The sequence below is a fragment of the Corvus brachyrhynchos genome, unplaced genomic scaffold, assembly GCF_000691975.1.
Source record: "Corvus brachyrhynchos isolate BGI_N302 unplaced genomic scaffold, ASM69197v1 scaffold255, whole genome shotgun sequence".
Lineage (NCBI taxonomy): Eukaryota > Metazoa > Chordata > Aves > Passeriformes > Corvidae > Corvus > Corvus brachyrhynchos.
In genome coordinates, this window is record NW_008238358.1 from 2,129,920 (window position 1) to 2,148,167 (window position 18,248).

General features: G+C 37.6%; 1 protein-coding gene across 1 annotated transcript in view; it reads right to left on the reverse strand.

The window, feature by feature from the left end:
* NBEAL1 (neurobeachin like 1) overlaps nt 1–18,248 on the reverse strand; it is a 79,689-nt gene that overhangs the window by 44,706 nt on the left and 16,735 nt on the right. The window contains 10 exon segments of the mRNA XM_017735564.1: nt 5–313; nt 405–503; nt 2,008–2,091; nt 7,053–7,159; nt 8,055–8,361; nt 9,899–9,984; nt 12,103–12,185; nt 13,010–13,137; nt 13,328–13,409; nt 14,701–14,862. Coding sequence (XP_017591053.1) covers nt 5–313; nt 405–503; nt 2,008–2,091; nt 7,053–7,159; nt 8,055–8,361; nt 9,899–9,984; nt 12,103–12,185; nt 13,010–13,137; nt 13,328–13,409; nt 14,701–14,862 — 1,447 coding nt within the window.

Consider the following 18,248-nt stretch of genomic DNA (forward strand, 5'->3'; position numbering starts at 1 on the left):
CAGGCTGGAGCAGCCCGTCCGAGCCCATGGACTGGCTCCCCAAGGAGCCCAGCAGGGCAATCAGGTTCTCTGCACACGTACAGTGGAGCGCCGAGTGGGAATTGAGGGTCTCGATGATACGGATGACCATGTTTGCATTGACACATGTGGCACGACTCTGCCTGTCAATGCAGCAGATTCGCCTCAACCAATTTGAGATGAAAATCTGCAGCTCATGTGATTCTAGTTCTGGAAGCCACTGGATGAGGAGCAATAAGGGCTGGACATTACTAATGCCTAGTATCCCAACAGCCATGTGGTCACCTTCAACAGCCTGAAAAACAGACATGAAATGCAGTAAGATAGGACTAGAAGTACTGTTGAAAGATGTCAGCATTTCTGCATTCAAAGCAGGCACAGCTCACCATATTCATGAGTTCTTCCAGCAATTCCCGTGAGGGTTGACCCAGTGATTTTAGTACCTCATATATGTGTGCATAGCCAATCCTCTCCTTGAAGACCTCCTGAGGATAAAAATTCCAGTCTCACTAACAAATAATATGGATAAAAATTGCTTGTCTAGTGCAGCAGGTTCTAATTCAACACAGTATTAGACACATAATTAGAATATAGTAATTAGAGGTTAGAAATTTGTTTTTGATAACTTGCTCATTCTACTGTCTCTAGAATGCTGCAGATGAGAAGCATTTCACTGCAGCATACAGATAAATAAAAGTTCAAAGTTGTATTTTATTAATTACCTATAAAATAACATAATTACTTTGGTATAATCCAAATGTTAATACTATCACAAAGAACAAATAGCTTCGTTTTTCATCTTTTTAGTGCAAGCTATAGCATGAAATGTTTCCATTGAAAATTAGAAGCATTCAACTATTAACCTTTCAGTAAAAGATTTTTCTAGACCAGATTATAAACCACCCATCCTAAACACTTTAAAAAAATTAGAGAAGTGTTTCAAGGAAGCTTGCCTGAAAACAAATTGATTTTACAAGAAGAAAAAAAAAATTAAATCAATCAGCAAAGTTCAAATGGTAGTATCCATTTATAGTTTAATTAATAAACAGCCAACACATCATACGGAATGAATACTCTTCTCCTGGCTATACTCTGTGTTGAAATTATTTTTTTTTTTAAAGAATAAATCTTTCAACAGAAGTGAGGTGATTACTTAGGTAAACATGAAAAGAAAAAATACACGTTGCAGTAGAAGTTCAACTGAAAACTACTGACTCTGTGTGAATCCCAGCTAGTCCCCACCTCCAACACACAACTCTTCCCAGGCTTTCCAGAGTCTGTGGCAAAATAAGCACTTTCAGTAATGCTCTGGAGGAGCATAACTGATCCTGTTGTCTCTCCCTTAAGCTGTACTGAAAGTAGCAACAAAATCAGATGATTGCCACTCTTCCTTTACCCTCCACTGTACAGTCACATCCCTTTGCCTGTACCAAGACCAGGGAATCATTCAGCCAAGGGTTAATTTAATGAATTCTGCAACCCAGGAATAAATACAGTTTGTCCAAGGGCTTAGCTTCCAGTCAGAATCACAAACTAACCACAACATATCCATTTACCAAATCACCAGAATAACTACCAAGGAAGGGCACAGGGCAGTGGCATGACCACCATCTGGACAGCAATACTGTCCTGACTTTGTTTAAAGCCATAAAAAACTACAACACAAACTGTTGCCTGAAAATTCCTCTAAATACCCACTAAGTCTATCCCATATATCCATGAGAAAAGTAACAACTGTACCTCCTTTACAAAGGTTCCAACTACCATTATACTTAGATCTTCCAGTTTTGGTAGAAAGGTGACTCAGTGTCCAGCCATTAGACACACAAAGGGATAAGGAATGCTAATCAACTACTCCTATCTGGCATGAATGTGTGACCACAATCTGCTCATCTCCATTAGCAAGATCCATCAAGATACTGTGATAAAAGCACTAACTGGAAACAAGATCAAGAAGCTGCAAACAGCCCTCTGCATAGACACGGTTACCTTTGCAGCTGGAGACTTGTGCATTACTGCTGTGAGGGCTTGAATGGTTGATACTGCCAAGGAGTCCAGGTGTCCCTGAAACATCTGAAAGTAGCAGGTACAGAAGTCATATACAAACACACAAAGACAGTTCAGCTCCGAAATCTGTGCTGTGCCCTCCTGCCACGAGGGAAACCAAGAGTTTGGTAACATGCTTCAAAAATCATCTCCCCACCAGTCAAAATTTCAAACCCCACAGCCTACAAGGAATTACATCACAATAGACAACTAACCACCGACTTCAAGAGGAGAGAAGCATTCGCAACACAAACTGCACCTCAAATATTCTGATGGACAAACAAGTTTTCCTCATGCGTCTAATGGACAACCTCAAGAGGGAGGGAGGGAGGAAAACAATTAGGAAATCTCTTGGAGTGTGTGTGTGTGTGTGTGTGCGCACTGCTGGAAAATCAGCACCTGCAGTTCATATAAAATTACTTGTTTTCCATCCAAGGCCCTGCACACCAGTGCAGCACACACACACCCCTGAAGTGTAAGAGATAAGTCACACCAGCACAGTTAGGTGGCTGCCTCACCCATAGCCTCATTGCATTGATTCAACACCTCTCTCTCCAATTTAAGTAATCTTTTGAGGTTTTTTTTCTATAATTCTTGTTTATATTGATATTTCTATGGTGGTTTTAAGAACAAAAATGTTGGAGAACTCTTTTGCATCCATCAGTAAACCTAATCAGCAACGCTGTGCAAACAAACATACTGTTTCATCATCTCTGAAATATGATATGCACCTCAGACATATTATGAAAGTGAAATGTCAAGACTCAGAAGACTCTATTAGATGTGAAGAAACATTTACATGCGGTTAGAGTGTTGTGCTGTGTCCAAAAAAGCCAGAGCTATTAGTTAAAAATTACAATTTGTAAATTACCATCCCTTGTATTTAGCATTTTTTTACATTTTTAATCAGAATAAATAATTCTACTATAAAATTAATACAAAAATTTGCATTTTTTTAAACTTTCCACAGTACTTGTGAAAAGTGAAGCAACAGGCTATTCCTACCTCCCTGATTCAGCCTGTCCATTGTTTTGTGAACATTTGTTCTTGATGACAAGCAAAGAATCAGGACACCAAACACAGCCATTGAGATTCACAAACAAGGCCCCAGAATCCAAAACACCACAGTGCTGAGACAAAGAGCAAAAAAGAGGAAAAAGAGGGGAAAAAGAATCACCACCAGGTCGAGAGAATTTATTTGGATCCCATTCATGTACTTCACCTTTTCCTTAAAATAAGTGTAAGTGATGCTCATTCTATTGCCAATATCTGCAGTTTGAAGGAGATGAATAAAACAAAGGCTGAATTCAATCTGTTATTCAGGAAAATAGTTTTCCAGAGCCAGGAAATGCTAATTTGTGCAGCATCCTAAGTTCATCTTGCTGCAGAAGGCTTAAGGAGGATGGTTTAGGTGAAGCACAGGAATCAATTTTCCTGTGATTGTGTCTTGACTTCAACTGAAGCAAAATACAGTTTAGGTAGGTACCTGGTCCTCATTCATTTCTGTCAGTAATTTGTTGGTAAGGTCTTTCTCACTCTTGTCTGCCACTTTATTGTTAACATTTAAAAACAGCTGTTAGAGACAAGAATAATGGAAATAATTGCATTAAACAGTTACCTGCAGCCAAATCTGTGGAGGCTGCCTTGGATTTGCATTTCACATACAAAAATAGGGGAGGAAAAAAAACAGCTTTCATACACTGATGAGACACAATTGTCCATTAGTATTAGTCTTCTGTTAATTCTTAATATACTGAAAATTACACTGTATTTTTGCTAAAGAGTAATTACTTTTTTCCCCCCAAAAATACATGAAAATATGTAGTCACTGAGACAAAGAGAAAGATTTATCTGGAATTTATACTCGTCTCTGGCTCAGCACCTGTGATTTCATTTACAATATGCAACATGACAGAGAGTTCTAAGAAATTTATTTGTAAGAAATAAAGACAAGAGTGGGGCATTAACAAGGAAATGGATACAGATGCTTCACCATTTTCCACTTATGTTTCACCCTAGGTGAAAGCTGAAGATACCTAGACAGAATATTTTCATCTTCAAACAGCACAGTAGCAGAATTTCTGGGGCACACAGTCTTTAGGACAGGAAGAAGGGCAAAATATCTCTGCCATCATCCTAAGAATCAGACAGGTGGTAAACAACTTCAAATCAAACATACACTTATACTGCATCTTCAGCTAAGGAACTGCTCTATGTTCAGTAGCTAGATTCCTTGTCAGTTCCTGAATTTGAAACTTTCAAACTCACCCAAATTCATAATCAATTGCAGTCAATTTGCGTGCCAAATTTAGCTGTAACCTAGTCAGAACTAAGATTTACCTCCTTCTGTTTTAAGATTCTATTGAGGTATTAAAAAAAACCCTGACTAAAACGTTTTAGAGGTTCCTTTAAGAAAAAGGAAATACTTTCCCTTAGTGGGTAAAACCTACGCATTTGTCTTTTCCCACACATACACATGTTTTGTTCCATTATCTGCCAGGTTAGTCTCTCTGAAGAGGAACAACCTGAGAAATAGACTTCCATAAATTAGGGCAAAACAAAGGACAACATTTAAGATATTACTTTGATTTACATAGGTGTGAAAGCACATAATTAGAAACACTTTGAAAGATACATCACAGCCAAGAGCACTTAATGCAAAATAACTGTAACATGCCTCAGAGGACTGTAACATTAACAAGAATATGTACATTACACAAAAGCAAATGCAGACAATGCAAAAATAAAGAGCCCATAAAACTTTTTGTATGAGTTACTTCATTTCTCATAAGGCATGTGAAAACAAAAAATTGATTTTTTTTTTCTACAATGTCTACATGGTTTTAATTCTTCCATTTAAAAGCTGTTAAAAAACCCCATTTTTTTATTTTAAGCAGACATACTGTTAGAGGTCATTGTGCTTGCTCAAAGTCTGACCTCTGAGAGAGCTAAATAGATGAGAAAAGATCCAACACTGACAAAACAGTTTGTTAAATGACTCTCAGTACTGAATAAGCACCTCCTGATACCTCTAAATTACAGTCCCTCTTTTTGGATATCACTGGCAAAAAGCAACATTCAGATCATCAAAACTTAACCAAGAAGTTTTGAAAAGCTTTTGAGCAGATCTCTAACCCTAAAGCATAGTTAAGGAAAGACAGTTTGCCCATGAGCCTTAAAACCAGCAAATATGAAAAAAAAGGATTTACCTTTTACAAGATCTTTATACTGCAAATGACTAGGAAGTACGACTAGAAATGTAGCCTTGAACACCCCAAGTTCTTGGGGATATCTATAGCAGAAATAGTAGTATGTATTTTCTTTACCCCTCCTTTCCATAGAAATTACTTGCATTTCAAGTTTGCAGAAGATCCAATACATTCCTGAGTTTCAGAGATGTGTATGGACTCTCATGCTCTCTGACAAGACGCAGAACATGCTTTTCACACACAGCTTGCTTAGGAACCCAGTAGCAATTTTCACAAATGATGGAAAAAAATCTAGAAATAGGGTCTCCACCCCCAGCTAATAAGTAGAAATCCTAATTCTACAGCTAAATCAGTCTTTGCTATTTGGCTTTGAAAAAGAATAGAGAGACAGTATATTTGGAAGTACAAATATACTGCAACACCTGTCCTGCTTCTTTCTCTCCCACTTCTCACCCTTGGGGGTATTTTGCCTGTGAGAGGCTAAAAAAGCACACTGTGTACCAAACTGGCACCACTGATCTCTAAACAACACAGTGATATGTGAGACTGTATCCCAGGAAAAAGCCTTAAAAGAACATATAACATACAGACAGGAAGAATAAAAATAAAAACAGCAAGCTGCAATAAAAAATAGAGCAGCTGTTCCTGCCTTCTTAAATTCCACCACTTGTTTATGAGAGCAGGAGCACAGCTAAGAGTCTCCATGAAGAGGTAAACATCACATTGTTGATGATTTTAGAAGAAACCAAAAAAGGAGTTTCTTACAGAGCACAAGGTTAGTACAAAAATAGGCAGAGATTCCCAAACACAGGAGGAGAATAGAAAGGTCAAATAATGTCTTTTCAGAAGGAGATAATAAAACTACAAACTATTCAAAACACTTCAAGTCAGCTGGCATTCTGCCACTGATTATAATTAAAATTAAGACATAAGCCAAACACATTTATTTTTAATACATCATTGCACTGAAATGCATTTTAATCCAAAATTCTAAATGGATTAGAAACAAATTGCACATTGTAGCTAGCATTAAATTACCAGTATCAGAAGAGCTCAAAACAGCCGTGTCACTAACATATCAGAAAAAGAGAAACAAAACAGTGGAGAGTGTTACATCATATCCATGTTCTTTTACACAAGGAAAAATGAAATCAGTGCAATCAGTGGAAGTTTGCAAATTTCGACCATTTGCGGTTGAGATGAAAACCCTAAATCCCATCTAGAAAAGGAAAAATTGAAGAACATTTTTAACAGCTTGAGCTCATATTTTACATCAGCCACACACAGGACTCAAATATTTTGAAACAGTTACAATGGCACACCAGCAAGATTTTTTTAAATGGAAAAACATTCCTCTGAAATTAGAATGCAGACCTCTGGCAGCAGTTGTTAAGTGACTTCCTAGCAATCCAGTGATAGAATATAAAAGAAATAAAACAAACCAAAAAAAAAGCCACAAACCCCACAGCAAAAACCCAAATAAAAAGGCTGGGGGATTGATTTTTTTCAATCAGACATACTGTTAGAGGTCACTGTGCTTTGCTCAAAGTCTGACATCTGAGAGTTTTTAATAGGCAAGAAAAGATTCAGCACTGATTCAAAGATACAGCATCATAACAGATTATGGAGACTGAGCGGGGTCTGTAAAGGTATTTTGCTCAGGACTCAAAGTTAAGTATCAATTGCTTTAACCACAAGACAGACACGAGACACCTCTACTTCATTAATGATAATACAAGGCAGGTTTTGTTCAAAATATGCTGATAAGGGAAAACTTACCTTGCAGTTCTGCAACAGTCGAATGAGATGCTCAAAGCAGTTACTGTTAAGGAAAATTGCCTGCAGAACAGGCCTATCTGTGCAGTCTAACATGGCTGTGATGGTATCTATAAAATTAAAACAGAACTGGCATCAAAGACAAAACACTTCCAAATCCATCAAGCATTTTTTTCCTGCACGTTCCATAATATATATCAGGGAAAAATTAGACAAATTATATGCTCTGCAATTTTGATCAAGAATGATATGCATTTTAAGAACATCTTAAATCACTGGGCCTAAAAGCTAAACATTTTGACACTGTAAAAATTACCATATAGCCTACTATATATGGAGAAAAATTCAGCTAATGAGTATCTTTGATTGTTTTGGGCTCTGTTTCAAGTCATTGCCAATTGTGAGTACATAAGCAGTATTACCTTTTTTTTAAAGCACATAAACACTTGTTTCCTCACCAAGCAATTACTCTGCGTTCTACAACAGCCTTATACTGTAAGCACTCTCTGTGGCTGCAGTACTGTTCCTCAGTTTTCTTGGAAGTATGGGAAAAGAAACACCTTTATTTCCTGTGCTGAACATCAAAATGGAAAAAACTCAAACCCCTGCATTCATACCCAAAGACTTATACACAGCTCTTTCAGACTATTACTTCTGGCCAATGTTTACAACAATGCCATTTGAAAATCAAACTATCACAGAACAGCACCACATGGCTGTTTTATTACAGAACAGTCTTATTCTGCAATTACTAAGGTTCTGATAAGTGTCACTTGTTGCCTAGCAAAGTTTTTCTCTTTTAATGGAGACTTTCAGTCTATCAACCTTGACACTCTAGTTAAATGGTAGCAGTCTGATATGGTTTCTTCAGTTTTTTTTTTTAGTAAGTGATTAAACAAGAAATATCTAAGAAGAAATGTTAGAAATTTTTCAATTGCTTAGCCAAGTCAACATTTTTGCTTCAGAGTTATTGTCAAGAAATATTGAAAGGAACTGGGTACTCACTCAGCATTTGGATCTGTAGTGCTATGAATCTGCTCTCCCACTGCCTGCATCGCCTTGGATTAGGTAAGGCTGAATGGTCTGAATTAAGCAACTTGAAATAGTTCTCCAATATTGTACTTGTCTCAACTTGGCGCTGGTCAGAACTGCTGGTTAGGAGGATATGGACAACTTCTGTCAGGCACTTCAGAGTCAGCTCTGCCTTCCTGCTCACTTCCTCAGGGTTTCTGTCATCCCAGTTGTCACAGTCTGCTAAAACACGCATCAAGACTTCCATGGTGGCAGGAGATACTGCTTGAAGAGCATTCCTCTGAAACCCATTACGGCAAAAAAATTATCAAGAAAAATGAATGAATTTAGAAGAACTTAAACCACTTCAAACCAGCTGTGTCTACCTGAGACATCTGAATCATGCAATATGCATTATTATATATACTAATGCTATGTAGTTGTTAAATAAGAAACATTCTATTTGGATTATGTTGATGGCTACAGATGAACTGCATCCCATCTCATTCACTTAAATAGACTCTCTTTTCCGAAGGGAATGCTTATGTAGAAAAGGAAATACAATTTAAATATGTGTTATAAAATTCTTGCAAGGCAGCCTTGATAAACTGCTAATTTGAGGCAAACCTTCACCTGAGTTTTCATTTTAGATTATGAGATTGATGATACTTTAGAACATGTGATAAGAACATAGTAATTAGCAAATGTTTGTCTGGGCCCCGAGTGCATTTCCTCACCTTTTTTCCTGGGGGCCTGACTGCATAGGCTCAGGGATAGGAAGCCAGGCTTGTGGTGAGCTTTGAGAAGCTCTGTCAGGAGCTCCCTGCCCTCTGTAGGGAGCTGCATTCCAGCTTTGGCTCTCAACCTTTTACCTGTCTGATCTACACTGCAGCCATGGCCATGCCTGGCCATGTCGTGACTTGAACCTGACCCACTGACCTGACTGCCCAGCTGGACCTTAGCCCTGCTTCATGGCTATGGATGGGGCTGGCAACCACGGGCCTCTTGACTGACTCCAGTTACCACTGGTAAAGCTAACCCGTGCTCTGATGTGCTGACCAGACTTCCTGGCTTGACTTTAGGCTTTATCACTACAGTCTTGTCTAGTAGGCTGGGCTGGTTGATCCTGGTTCCTGCCACCACACCTGCTCCCATCACTCTGTCTGGGTATAGTGGGATCGCACCTTTTGCCAGTCAGGTCAACTTCTTCTGGCCATCCTGCTTAGCCTCAGCTTGACTGCCCTGATGGAGCAGAGCCTGGCTTTGCAGCTCCCTGGCAACCTTTAAAAACACTCTCTCCAAGATCATCAGATGTAGCAGCTGCTTGTGACCAGACTAAGCAGGACATTACAGAAGTCAGGCAAGAAAGTGGATGTTGGCTTTGCTGCTGCTGAATACCCTCTTTTCCTCAAACTCTTTCAAAGACTTTCAACAGCTTCCAAGCTGTAAAGACCCCATGCCTCCTACTGAAAACAGCTTACTGTCAGCACTGGGAAGTAAGCTAGATCAATTTCATGCTCATGAACACAAAACTTTCATCTCTGCAGGTAGAAATCCCTAATCAAGTTACCCACATTTCTTCTTTTAAATATTACAGTAAGTTCATATGAACATGCAGCTGTTCTGAACAGCAAACTTCTACTGTTACTTGAAATCAGGACCCAGCTTTTAGCGTTTAGGTAGTATTGCACAGAATGATCCCAAAGTTCATAAGACAAAAAGAATTAACCATCTATAATAAATTCTTCTCATTTACAAGTTATGGAGTATTTAAAAGCCTTAAACAAGAAACAAGCATTTGGAGGTTTCAGCAACTGAAAAGTTTAGAGTATCCTTACCTGACCACCAGCCACAATAGCTCCAAAGAGGTGTAGCAGGCAACATTTTAGGCTTTCCTTGAGATGTTCACTTTCTTGAAAGCACTCTGATTAAAAAAAAAGGAGATTTTCCTCAAAACAACCCCACCAACAAATAACAAAAAACCCCTCCTATATTCCCTGTCGTCATACAAATTTAAAAAAATTTCAACTGTATCATCTCCACTTTCTTTTACATAACTCAGACACAAACATACCAACTCCAGCATTATCAAAGTAACACAACGTGACCACATCTATCAGGAATTCACAGGGCCACACCTTCAGCTCACATAAAACTTTCCATGCCAGCTTTCAGAACTAGAGACATACAACTTTTGATCTTGATTCGTAATGTAAAAAGGAGCCCATTTTGTCCATACTAATGAGAAATAGAAGGACGTACTAACACACAACCAGTTATCAAGCATGACAAAGTTCAGAGAAATGTTGGCATGGAAAGTCTGATGCCATATGCAGTGCAGGTAGCTCAAAAAAACCAGTCCCTGAGTTTGCTGACTTTAAGGCAGAGTGCCAGAGAATCCTGTGCAGATCTGTAACCTTTCTAGCAGTAATCTCTTTAACAACAACTACCCTGCATCTCTCCTCTTGTCATATCTGATAGAAATTAGTCCTAAACAGCCTCAAGAACTCTTCTTAGCAATAGATATAACCTGGATATTGTTGTTATAGCAATAACACTAGACCTAATGCAGCTGCAAGAAACTAGAAAGGATTATTTTTGGAAATACCAATTATTGGCAAGTAAGATTTCTGACTATATACTAAATGTCTAAGCCTGTTTTAAATGAAGATTGCAGAGCTGTTTTTTAAATCAGTTCTCCAAACAGAACCAAGCTTATATGATCACACTTAGTGAGCTGGTACCACCACTCCTTGACTTATAGCCTCTGGATCTTTATAGAGCCTCAGGCAAATTGAAAAAAGCAGTACCTAGCAGACCATGAATAAATTGTTAGGGGTGGTAGACTGAAACCACCCTCCCTCAAATTAGTCCTGGCATGGCAGAACGCTTAAGGCACATGCTCAGCAAATTCTAACTCTGTCCTTTCTACGAGTTGGCCAACAAGCAGATGAGCAACTGCCTGCTAATTAGCACACTTTTAGCTCGGTCACATTATATGATATTTAAGAGACTTAGGAGAAACCACAGTGCAATGCACTGAATGGAGAGGAGAGAACCTAGAGATGACATTTGTCAGTAGCAGCCTTTAGAGTGGGTTTCCAGTGCTCTGGCACGAAGATAAGGGCATTTTACTGACATCGACAATTCGGTCTTTTTGGCAACTATCCTATTTTTTTGTACACAGCAATGGAGTCTCAAGGAACAGGAGCTGTGACTCAAACCTAGAAGAATCAAATTCATAAATGCTACCACTCCAGGAATAGAACCTTTTCTTTAAATTTTCAGTTACAACCAAGTTAATGGATAGTTGCAAAAAGGGCTGATTTCACTCCACTCCCCATCCCTCCCGCTTATTCCCGCTGCTTCAATTCTGTAGGACTAGCATTTTGGTATGTTAAACTGACAAACTACCTGGGCATCCCACATTCCTGAGATTTAAGTACAGAATATGGACATGTAAATCCTTCTTTTCCACACAAACAGTCTGTAATGGTAAGAACACATGAATTCCAAAGTAGCCATCATGATATTTAATGACTTAACCAGAGAGAAAAGTGTTTTCCAAACTCAAGGCCAAGGAGCATTCACTAGTTGAATGGCACAGAGTTTCATCTTTTCTAGCTGTTAAATCATATTAAAGAGACAGAAGTGCATGAACACTCTCCTAAGATTATTCTTCCATGAGAGTTATCAGCACAGTTACTAGAGGGATCTCATGTGCAATCACTATGCACCATAATAAATGGAAAAGTTGGCAATTCACAGAACCAACCCTATTAAACCATGTTGGGCACCAAAATAAAGTCTAGAAATAAAGAAAAAGGCTTTCAAAGATGAGCAGAAATGGAAAAATAGTGGTGCTCAGAGCAAAAAACAAGTACAAACAACAAGCAACCAAAGCAACCCACTTCATTCAGCCTCAGAAAGCAAGTAAGGGACTTTTACATTATCAGGCACGCTTAGGAGAAAGTTACTTGGACTCATTAAGTTCATTCCTCTAAAGAAGACTATTTATTAACAGGCTGTCAGTAATACTTACGGTAAAAGAAAGGGACAAACTCAACAGTGAGGGAAGCTGGTTTATACTTCTGTCTGCTCCTTTCAACTGTACTAATCAAACGTCTGCAATTACATTAAAAAACATATGCCAAAGAAATTAGATATGATACCTTTATGACTTATTTATTAATTTATGACTTATAATATGAAACTATAATATGACGTAATAGAAAACACTGCCAAAAATCAGGAGTTATCTTTTGCCTACAGGAGGAAAAAGAATAGTGAAGCAGTATTTCATCCTGAAAACATGAATCACAGCTAATCCCATATTCAGTCTGCACCCAGAAATACTTTAAATTTTACAAAATGGTTTAGTTAAAAAAATAAAATGAAAAAGCCAGCAATCTCTTATTTAGTCCATGCATATTATAACTAAGCCACCAGCTAGACTGCCAAATTTCTCGACCAAGCAATTTTAAATGGGCACAAAACATTATTATGGGTTCATCAGGCTGGAGGGAACGCACCATCAAATGAAAGGGATGCAATTCTACTGATATATTTACAAACTTATTTTCAAAGATGAAACTTATCTACACTGTAGACTTCAATAACTTCTTTTGCCCTAGTTTGAGCAAGTCTGCCCACCACATTCCTTTTGGCTTCTTTGTTCCACCAGTTCAGAAAAATGGCCAGTTTTCAGATGGAGAGAGCAATGTAAGCACCTTTGTGGTGGTCAGTTACAACCAATTGCCCCTTAGTATATCCTCAGATTTAACTTTAACTTTTATACTAACAGTAAATGTATTATAATTTTTGAAATTTATTTAAATCATATCCAGTTTGAGAAAGCATAACATGTTTCTGAGGTGTGATTCTACTGATTCATGGTTATAGCTCTCATAAATCACAGTATTTACAATCCTGTCCTAGTCCACACATACCCTGCAATTCGCTGCCTCCAGTTTCGATATGGATCATAGAGACTTTCACAGAAAGCCAATGCATGTCTCACAAATTCTTCTATTGGGGTCTGATCTTCCACTTCTTTTTCTTTTGTTTTGCTTTTTAACTGAGGAGAAAAAGAAAGCTATGATCAGAAAATTTCCAGAAGTTGAAAATTAATCTTAATCTCCTCCAGAACAGTTCTGAGCCTATGAATTGTTCTCCATATAACACTATTACTGAAAGAGCAGACCACATAACGAGGAGCAGGAAGTATCAGATAGCAGAAAAACAGATAAGAATTGTTAACCACGTACCTGTTGAATGTATAACGTAGTCATGGTGATAACATGGTTAATGTATGAACACATCCCAATCTCTTCCACATTAGCCAAATTCCTGTGAAGACGACATAAAAACCACAGCATTGTACACAGTTCATCTGAAGCTAGTTCAAACAATGTTTGTTTTAGCATTCTGGCTATATTCATACAAAAGTATACCAGCATTTCAAAAATACTCTCCAAAAGACTGCACATACTCAAATGTTTATTTCTGTCAGTTACAGAGCTCACAAGTTTTCGTCTAACAGGAAGAAAGGTTCGAGTCACTCTGCTGCCGGCCAATTCCATCTGGAATTTGGGGTTTCAGAGGTTAAGCAGATTCCCAGGACACCCTAAATAGAAAGCTCAGAAATGGCATCTGATAACAAAGAATAACTTCCACTTTACTAGTTCATACACTTTCTAGAACTTTAGTAAACATATTACCTAGAAACATTGATTCACTTTAAATTCTCTGGAGGAAAACACCTAATAAATTATTTTAAGAAAAAATCCCAACAACAACAAAGAATTTCTCAATTTTGAAGTCACAAAGATCAGACACCAAAGTGATGACGTAGCAGAACTTCTCAGGAAGTAAAGGTGACAACAGTTTTTAATTTAGAAACACATTACCACCATCTATTCACCTTATATTCAGTATTCCAGGATACTTACACACTGCCATTCAGCTCTCTGTTTCAGAGGTAAGAAGAGCCAAAGTGTTAAAAAATGCTGTTTCAAACTGTCCTCAATAAAGGAGATTCTCTATTATATTTTATTCCCTTCCTCTCTCTAAATGCACTTTGCAACAGAAAACTGAAGAAAAAGTGAGGAATAGATCCCCAAAATCAGTTTATTCATTTGTGTCAACAGAATTACACTATCAGGCATAAGCTTCAGAAGGAAATCAGCTGCATGAGTAGTGTAATAAGTTTCACAAGCTGTTTATGGAATTATAACCATGTTAAGAATGTGAAACAGTTCTTCCTGTACAATTCTCTCAAGTTATTTCATAGCTAATGCTTGTTAGAGTGCACCTTTTCTTTTAAAAGTATTTCTTATACCAGGAACATCATATCTTGAATTCCCAGAGATTTATCTTCTATAACTACAAGGAATTTAGCATTTAATCCCCTTCTATTCCTATCACAAACATTATTGCTAAGATGATTGCACTGCTCTCCTCTCTCTCTTTTATTGCCTCTGCCTCTATTTTGAAGATTGTGAGAAGTGTAATTTTTCTGTTTCTACTGGGAAAGTGTCAAATCACATTGTACATGTCATTGAAATCTGTATTTATAGGCTGCATCAAGATTTCTTAAACAAAACAATAGTCTTGCTGAGGTAACAATTAGAACAAATACCTGCAAAGGATGATAAAGAATTTCACAAGTAAAAGTGACAGAGTCTGCTGCTGCTCTTCCAGGCCATCTGACATTTTCTGGACACACTGTAGCAACTGGAGCCTGACGACCTGAAGAATGTTATCAGGAAGCAGTGATATTCCTGGAGGAACGTCATCCACCCTAATGAAAAGATCCAGACACAAAATTGTTAATCATACAAAAGACAAGCTGCCAATCGATTTCCATGAACTCATGGAGTGTTCCACTAAAGTTCTGTGGGAAAGGTCACCCAACTGACAGATCACAAACACCTCCTAATGAACCACAAGGAAGCATCTGTTGGCAATACACCAACCTGAGCTTCCTTTTCCCCAGCAATGAACTACATTTAAAAAGAAAAGTGTTAAAAAATTCATTAAGCAGATTCCTAAATCCTCCTCCATGCAATCAGCTGCCTTAATTGCCACAAACAAATTGCATGATCTTCATCAGGTAAACAGGTGGCCTGGGAAATCCCTAAGGACAGCCACAATGGAACGAAACATGAGAACAAAACATATTTGGAAGAACGTTTTCAACTTTCTACCGAAGATTAGAAGTGTCCAAATAAATGAGATGCCAATTATTACACAGTGATTGAAGCTCAGTTGGTATTCATCCACATTGAACCTCATGTCGTCCTTACATAAATTTCAAAAAGCCATACAAAATTATCTTGCCTATTGTTTTCTGAAAACTAAAACATTTTTAGAAACATCCCAGTGAGAACCAAGACATGAGGAAAAGAATGGGTTTAGTTGTGTTTCGTTTTTTTTTTTCCAGTGATCCAAAACCAAATAAGAAAATGATCCAGGAACAACCAAAAGGAAACCCATTTCAGTAACAGTATAGAAATCTACAGGTCTGTTAGAACATCTTTTGGGATGAAGACTGTTTATCCACTGTTGCACATGCTAAAAAGAGTTTGCCTTTGCCAGTAGCTATTTACCCTGACACATCCTCTATGAACTCTGTGCAGAAAAAGGAAGACACAAGCAAGAGCCTCACAGCTTACAAAAGCCTTCAATACGAACAAACCCACAGGAAAGTCACAACAAAAAAATTCAGCTAGCTCAAAACCTCATTAATGTGACCATTGCATACATACATCTGTGCAAGAAAAAAGCACAAAAAAAGCATGTAGAAATGCAATGACTAACCCTACACAACATGATAGATATTATTTGAGGAAAATGGGAACAATCCATTGTTTAGCTTCTAATGTTGAAAAGGAAAGTCTTTACAGGAGGGAAAATCAGAGACTCCATTTGGTAAAACATCTAGATGGGTATAAGTGACAGAAAGCTTCCATATCCTAGAAAACAAATGTTACCTATATTTATACAGATGATCACCTACTGTTCCTTCCCTTGCCTCTTCACAGAGTTGCGCAATTTGCTTTTCAGATCGTGGAATTCAGAATCTCAAGGGATTCAGAAAGTTGTAACACAAATTTTATAGCCTCGGCTCTAAACTGATAGCAACACTAACCACAAAACTGAGAGCAACTGGTGTTTTTCAAATACAAATACCAAGAAAGGAATTTTGATTTCTGTGATAGCAACTTCACCCCTGAAGATGCCATCAGATCCATAATCTCTGGAACTACAAGTGTGGATCCTCATAATCTGAAAATTCAGATTCTGTATTTCAGATTCTGGTAATTCCCTCTCAGTATTAGGAAAACCATAATTTTTGACAGCTGAAATCATATCTCCAGAAGTTAATTCCCTAAAATGGCCAACAAGTCTTTTTCAGTAAGATCATGAAATGCTTTACAAGAGAGCAAACAGCATACCCTTCATGCCTCACATCCCGAAGAATGTTTTCTTTGCAGTAGCTGCCCGTCTGTGCTATTGCACAACCCATGAGAACCCATGCCTCATGTGAGACCAGCATGAGAAATCCTAATTGGGATTACTCAAAATGAATACACTATAGAGTATATAAATAAATACAAATATTTATAAATAATCAAGCTTTTTTTTACCCCAGAGCGAATTACTACTATACCACCAAAGAAACCTAAGACTTACATTTGTCAACATGTAGTGCCAATTTTTTCCAACAAGACTCACTGTTTAAACTAAGTATTCCAAAAGGAATGAAAAAAAATTAATATAAAAAATCATACCTTATTTGACATTCTAATTTGACTGCTGGTATCCTACCTCAAAAATATGAGAAAGAACTTGACACACTTGGGTTCTTTTTATTTATAATTTCCTTCATTACATTAATGTGGTTATGCAGCCATATAGACTGCAATGTCAGGTGTCTGAAAGGGAACTGAATCACCTCCACATTGTATGCACCTATTACAGCTCAAACTCACACACATTGGGAACTCTTCTCCGGCAGTAAGGCCTTGGGAACAAACTGCTGTAGCAAACCAGGCTTTACTTTTCAACAATCACCATGTAATCACACCAACCATGTAATCAGCATTCCTATCATGACTTCTGCACCATTTTTATGTGGATTTGAAGTCAGCAAGTTAATAAAATATGGTTTCTATGGTACTTTGCATGAGCTTCCTTTAAGCTCCTTTGCTCAAGATAATGCAAAACAAAAGCAGAAAAAAAGTACGACAACACTCTGGAGGCCTTTGTTATTTTTTAAAGTATTGAATCAAATGACAATTCCTCTCCAATGAGGCAAAGAAATCCTCACACTAGCTGGTAAAGGTTTTATCCTTTCTATGGTAAATACATCTGACATGGATACATGTTTTGAGGGAAATGGCAGAGAGGTGTGCTGGTCTTTTGTGCTCAATGCTCAAACCCATCAGCAGAGCTATATCTGCCTTTTCAGCAAAATCATTAATAATGTCATCAATGAGCCATTTCATACAGAGTACATGCACAAAGATAGGAGTAGAACTGAAGCTGTATAAGCCTATAAACTGCATAGCTGTATAAGCTCTACTTATACAGTCAAATCATAACACTGGATATACTCATACACTATATTTAGAGGTTTCCTAATTCTGTATTGCTTAGCATCTTTCACATTTCCAAAGCAGACTTCAGGAAATTACATATTCTAATTTATAGAAAAAACACTCTTATGAGTTAAATCAGCAAGTGACAGTGCCAATTAAGAGTCTTTGTTTCAGACAGGAAAAAAAAACCAAAACCAAACCTGTAATAGAACCTTTACATTTCTTAAGTGGTATTTTCTTGGATGTTAAAAAACCCCACATGTTTTAGACTGACACAAAATTTCATGCCTGTCTTCCAAAAGGTTAGTTCTGTCCAGCAATCTGTAAAAGCCTTCTTCTCCCTAAATAGTTTCTCATTATTTCCTGGCATTAGCCCTTCAGTACACAATGTCTTTCATCCATATAGCTGTAAAACACACCAAGATTTATAGAAAGAAAAAAAAAAAGAGAAAAAATATTGGTGCAGTCAGTTTCTCATTTTAGCTAGCACCACCTTTTTTTTTTTTTTTTTTTAAGCCCAAAAACAGAATTAGCTGTCTATTAAGGAAACCAGTTTAAAAAAAAAAAAAAAAAAAAAAGAGAA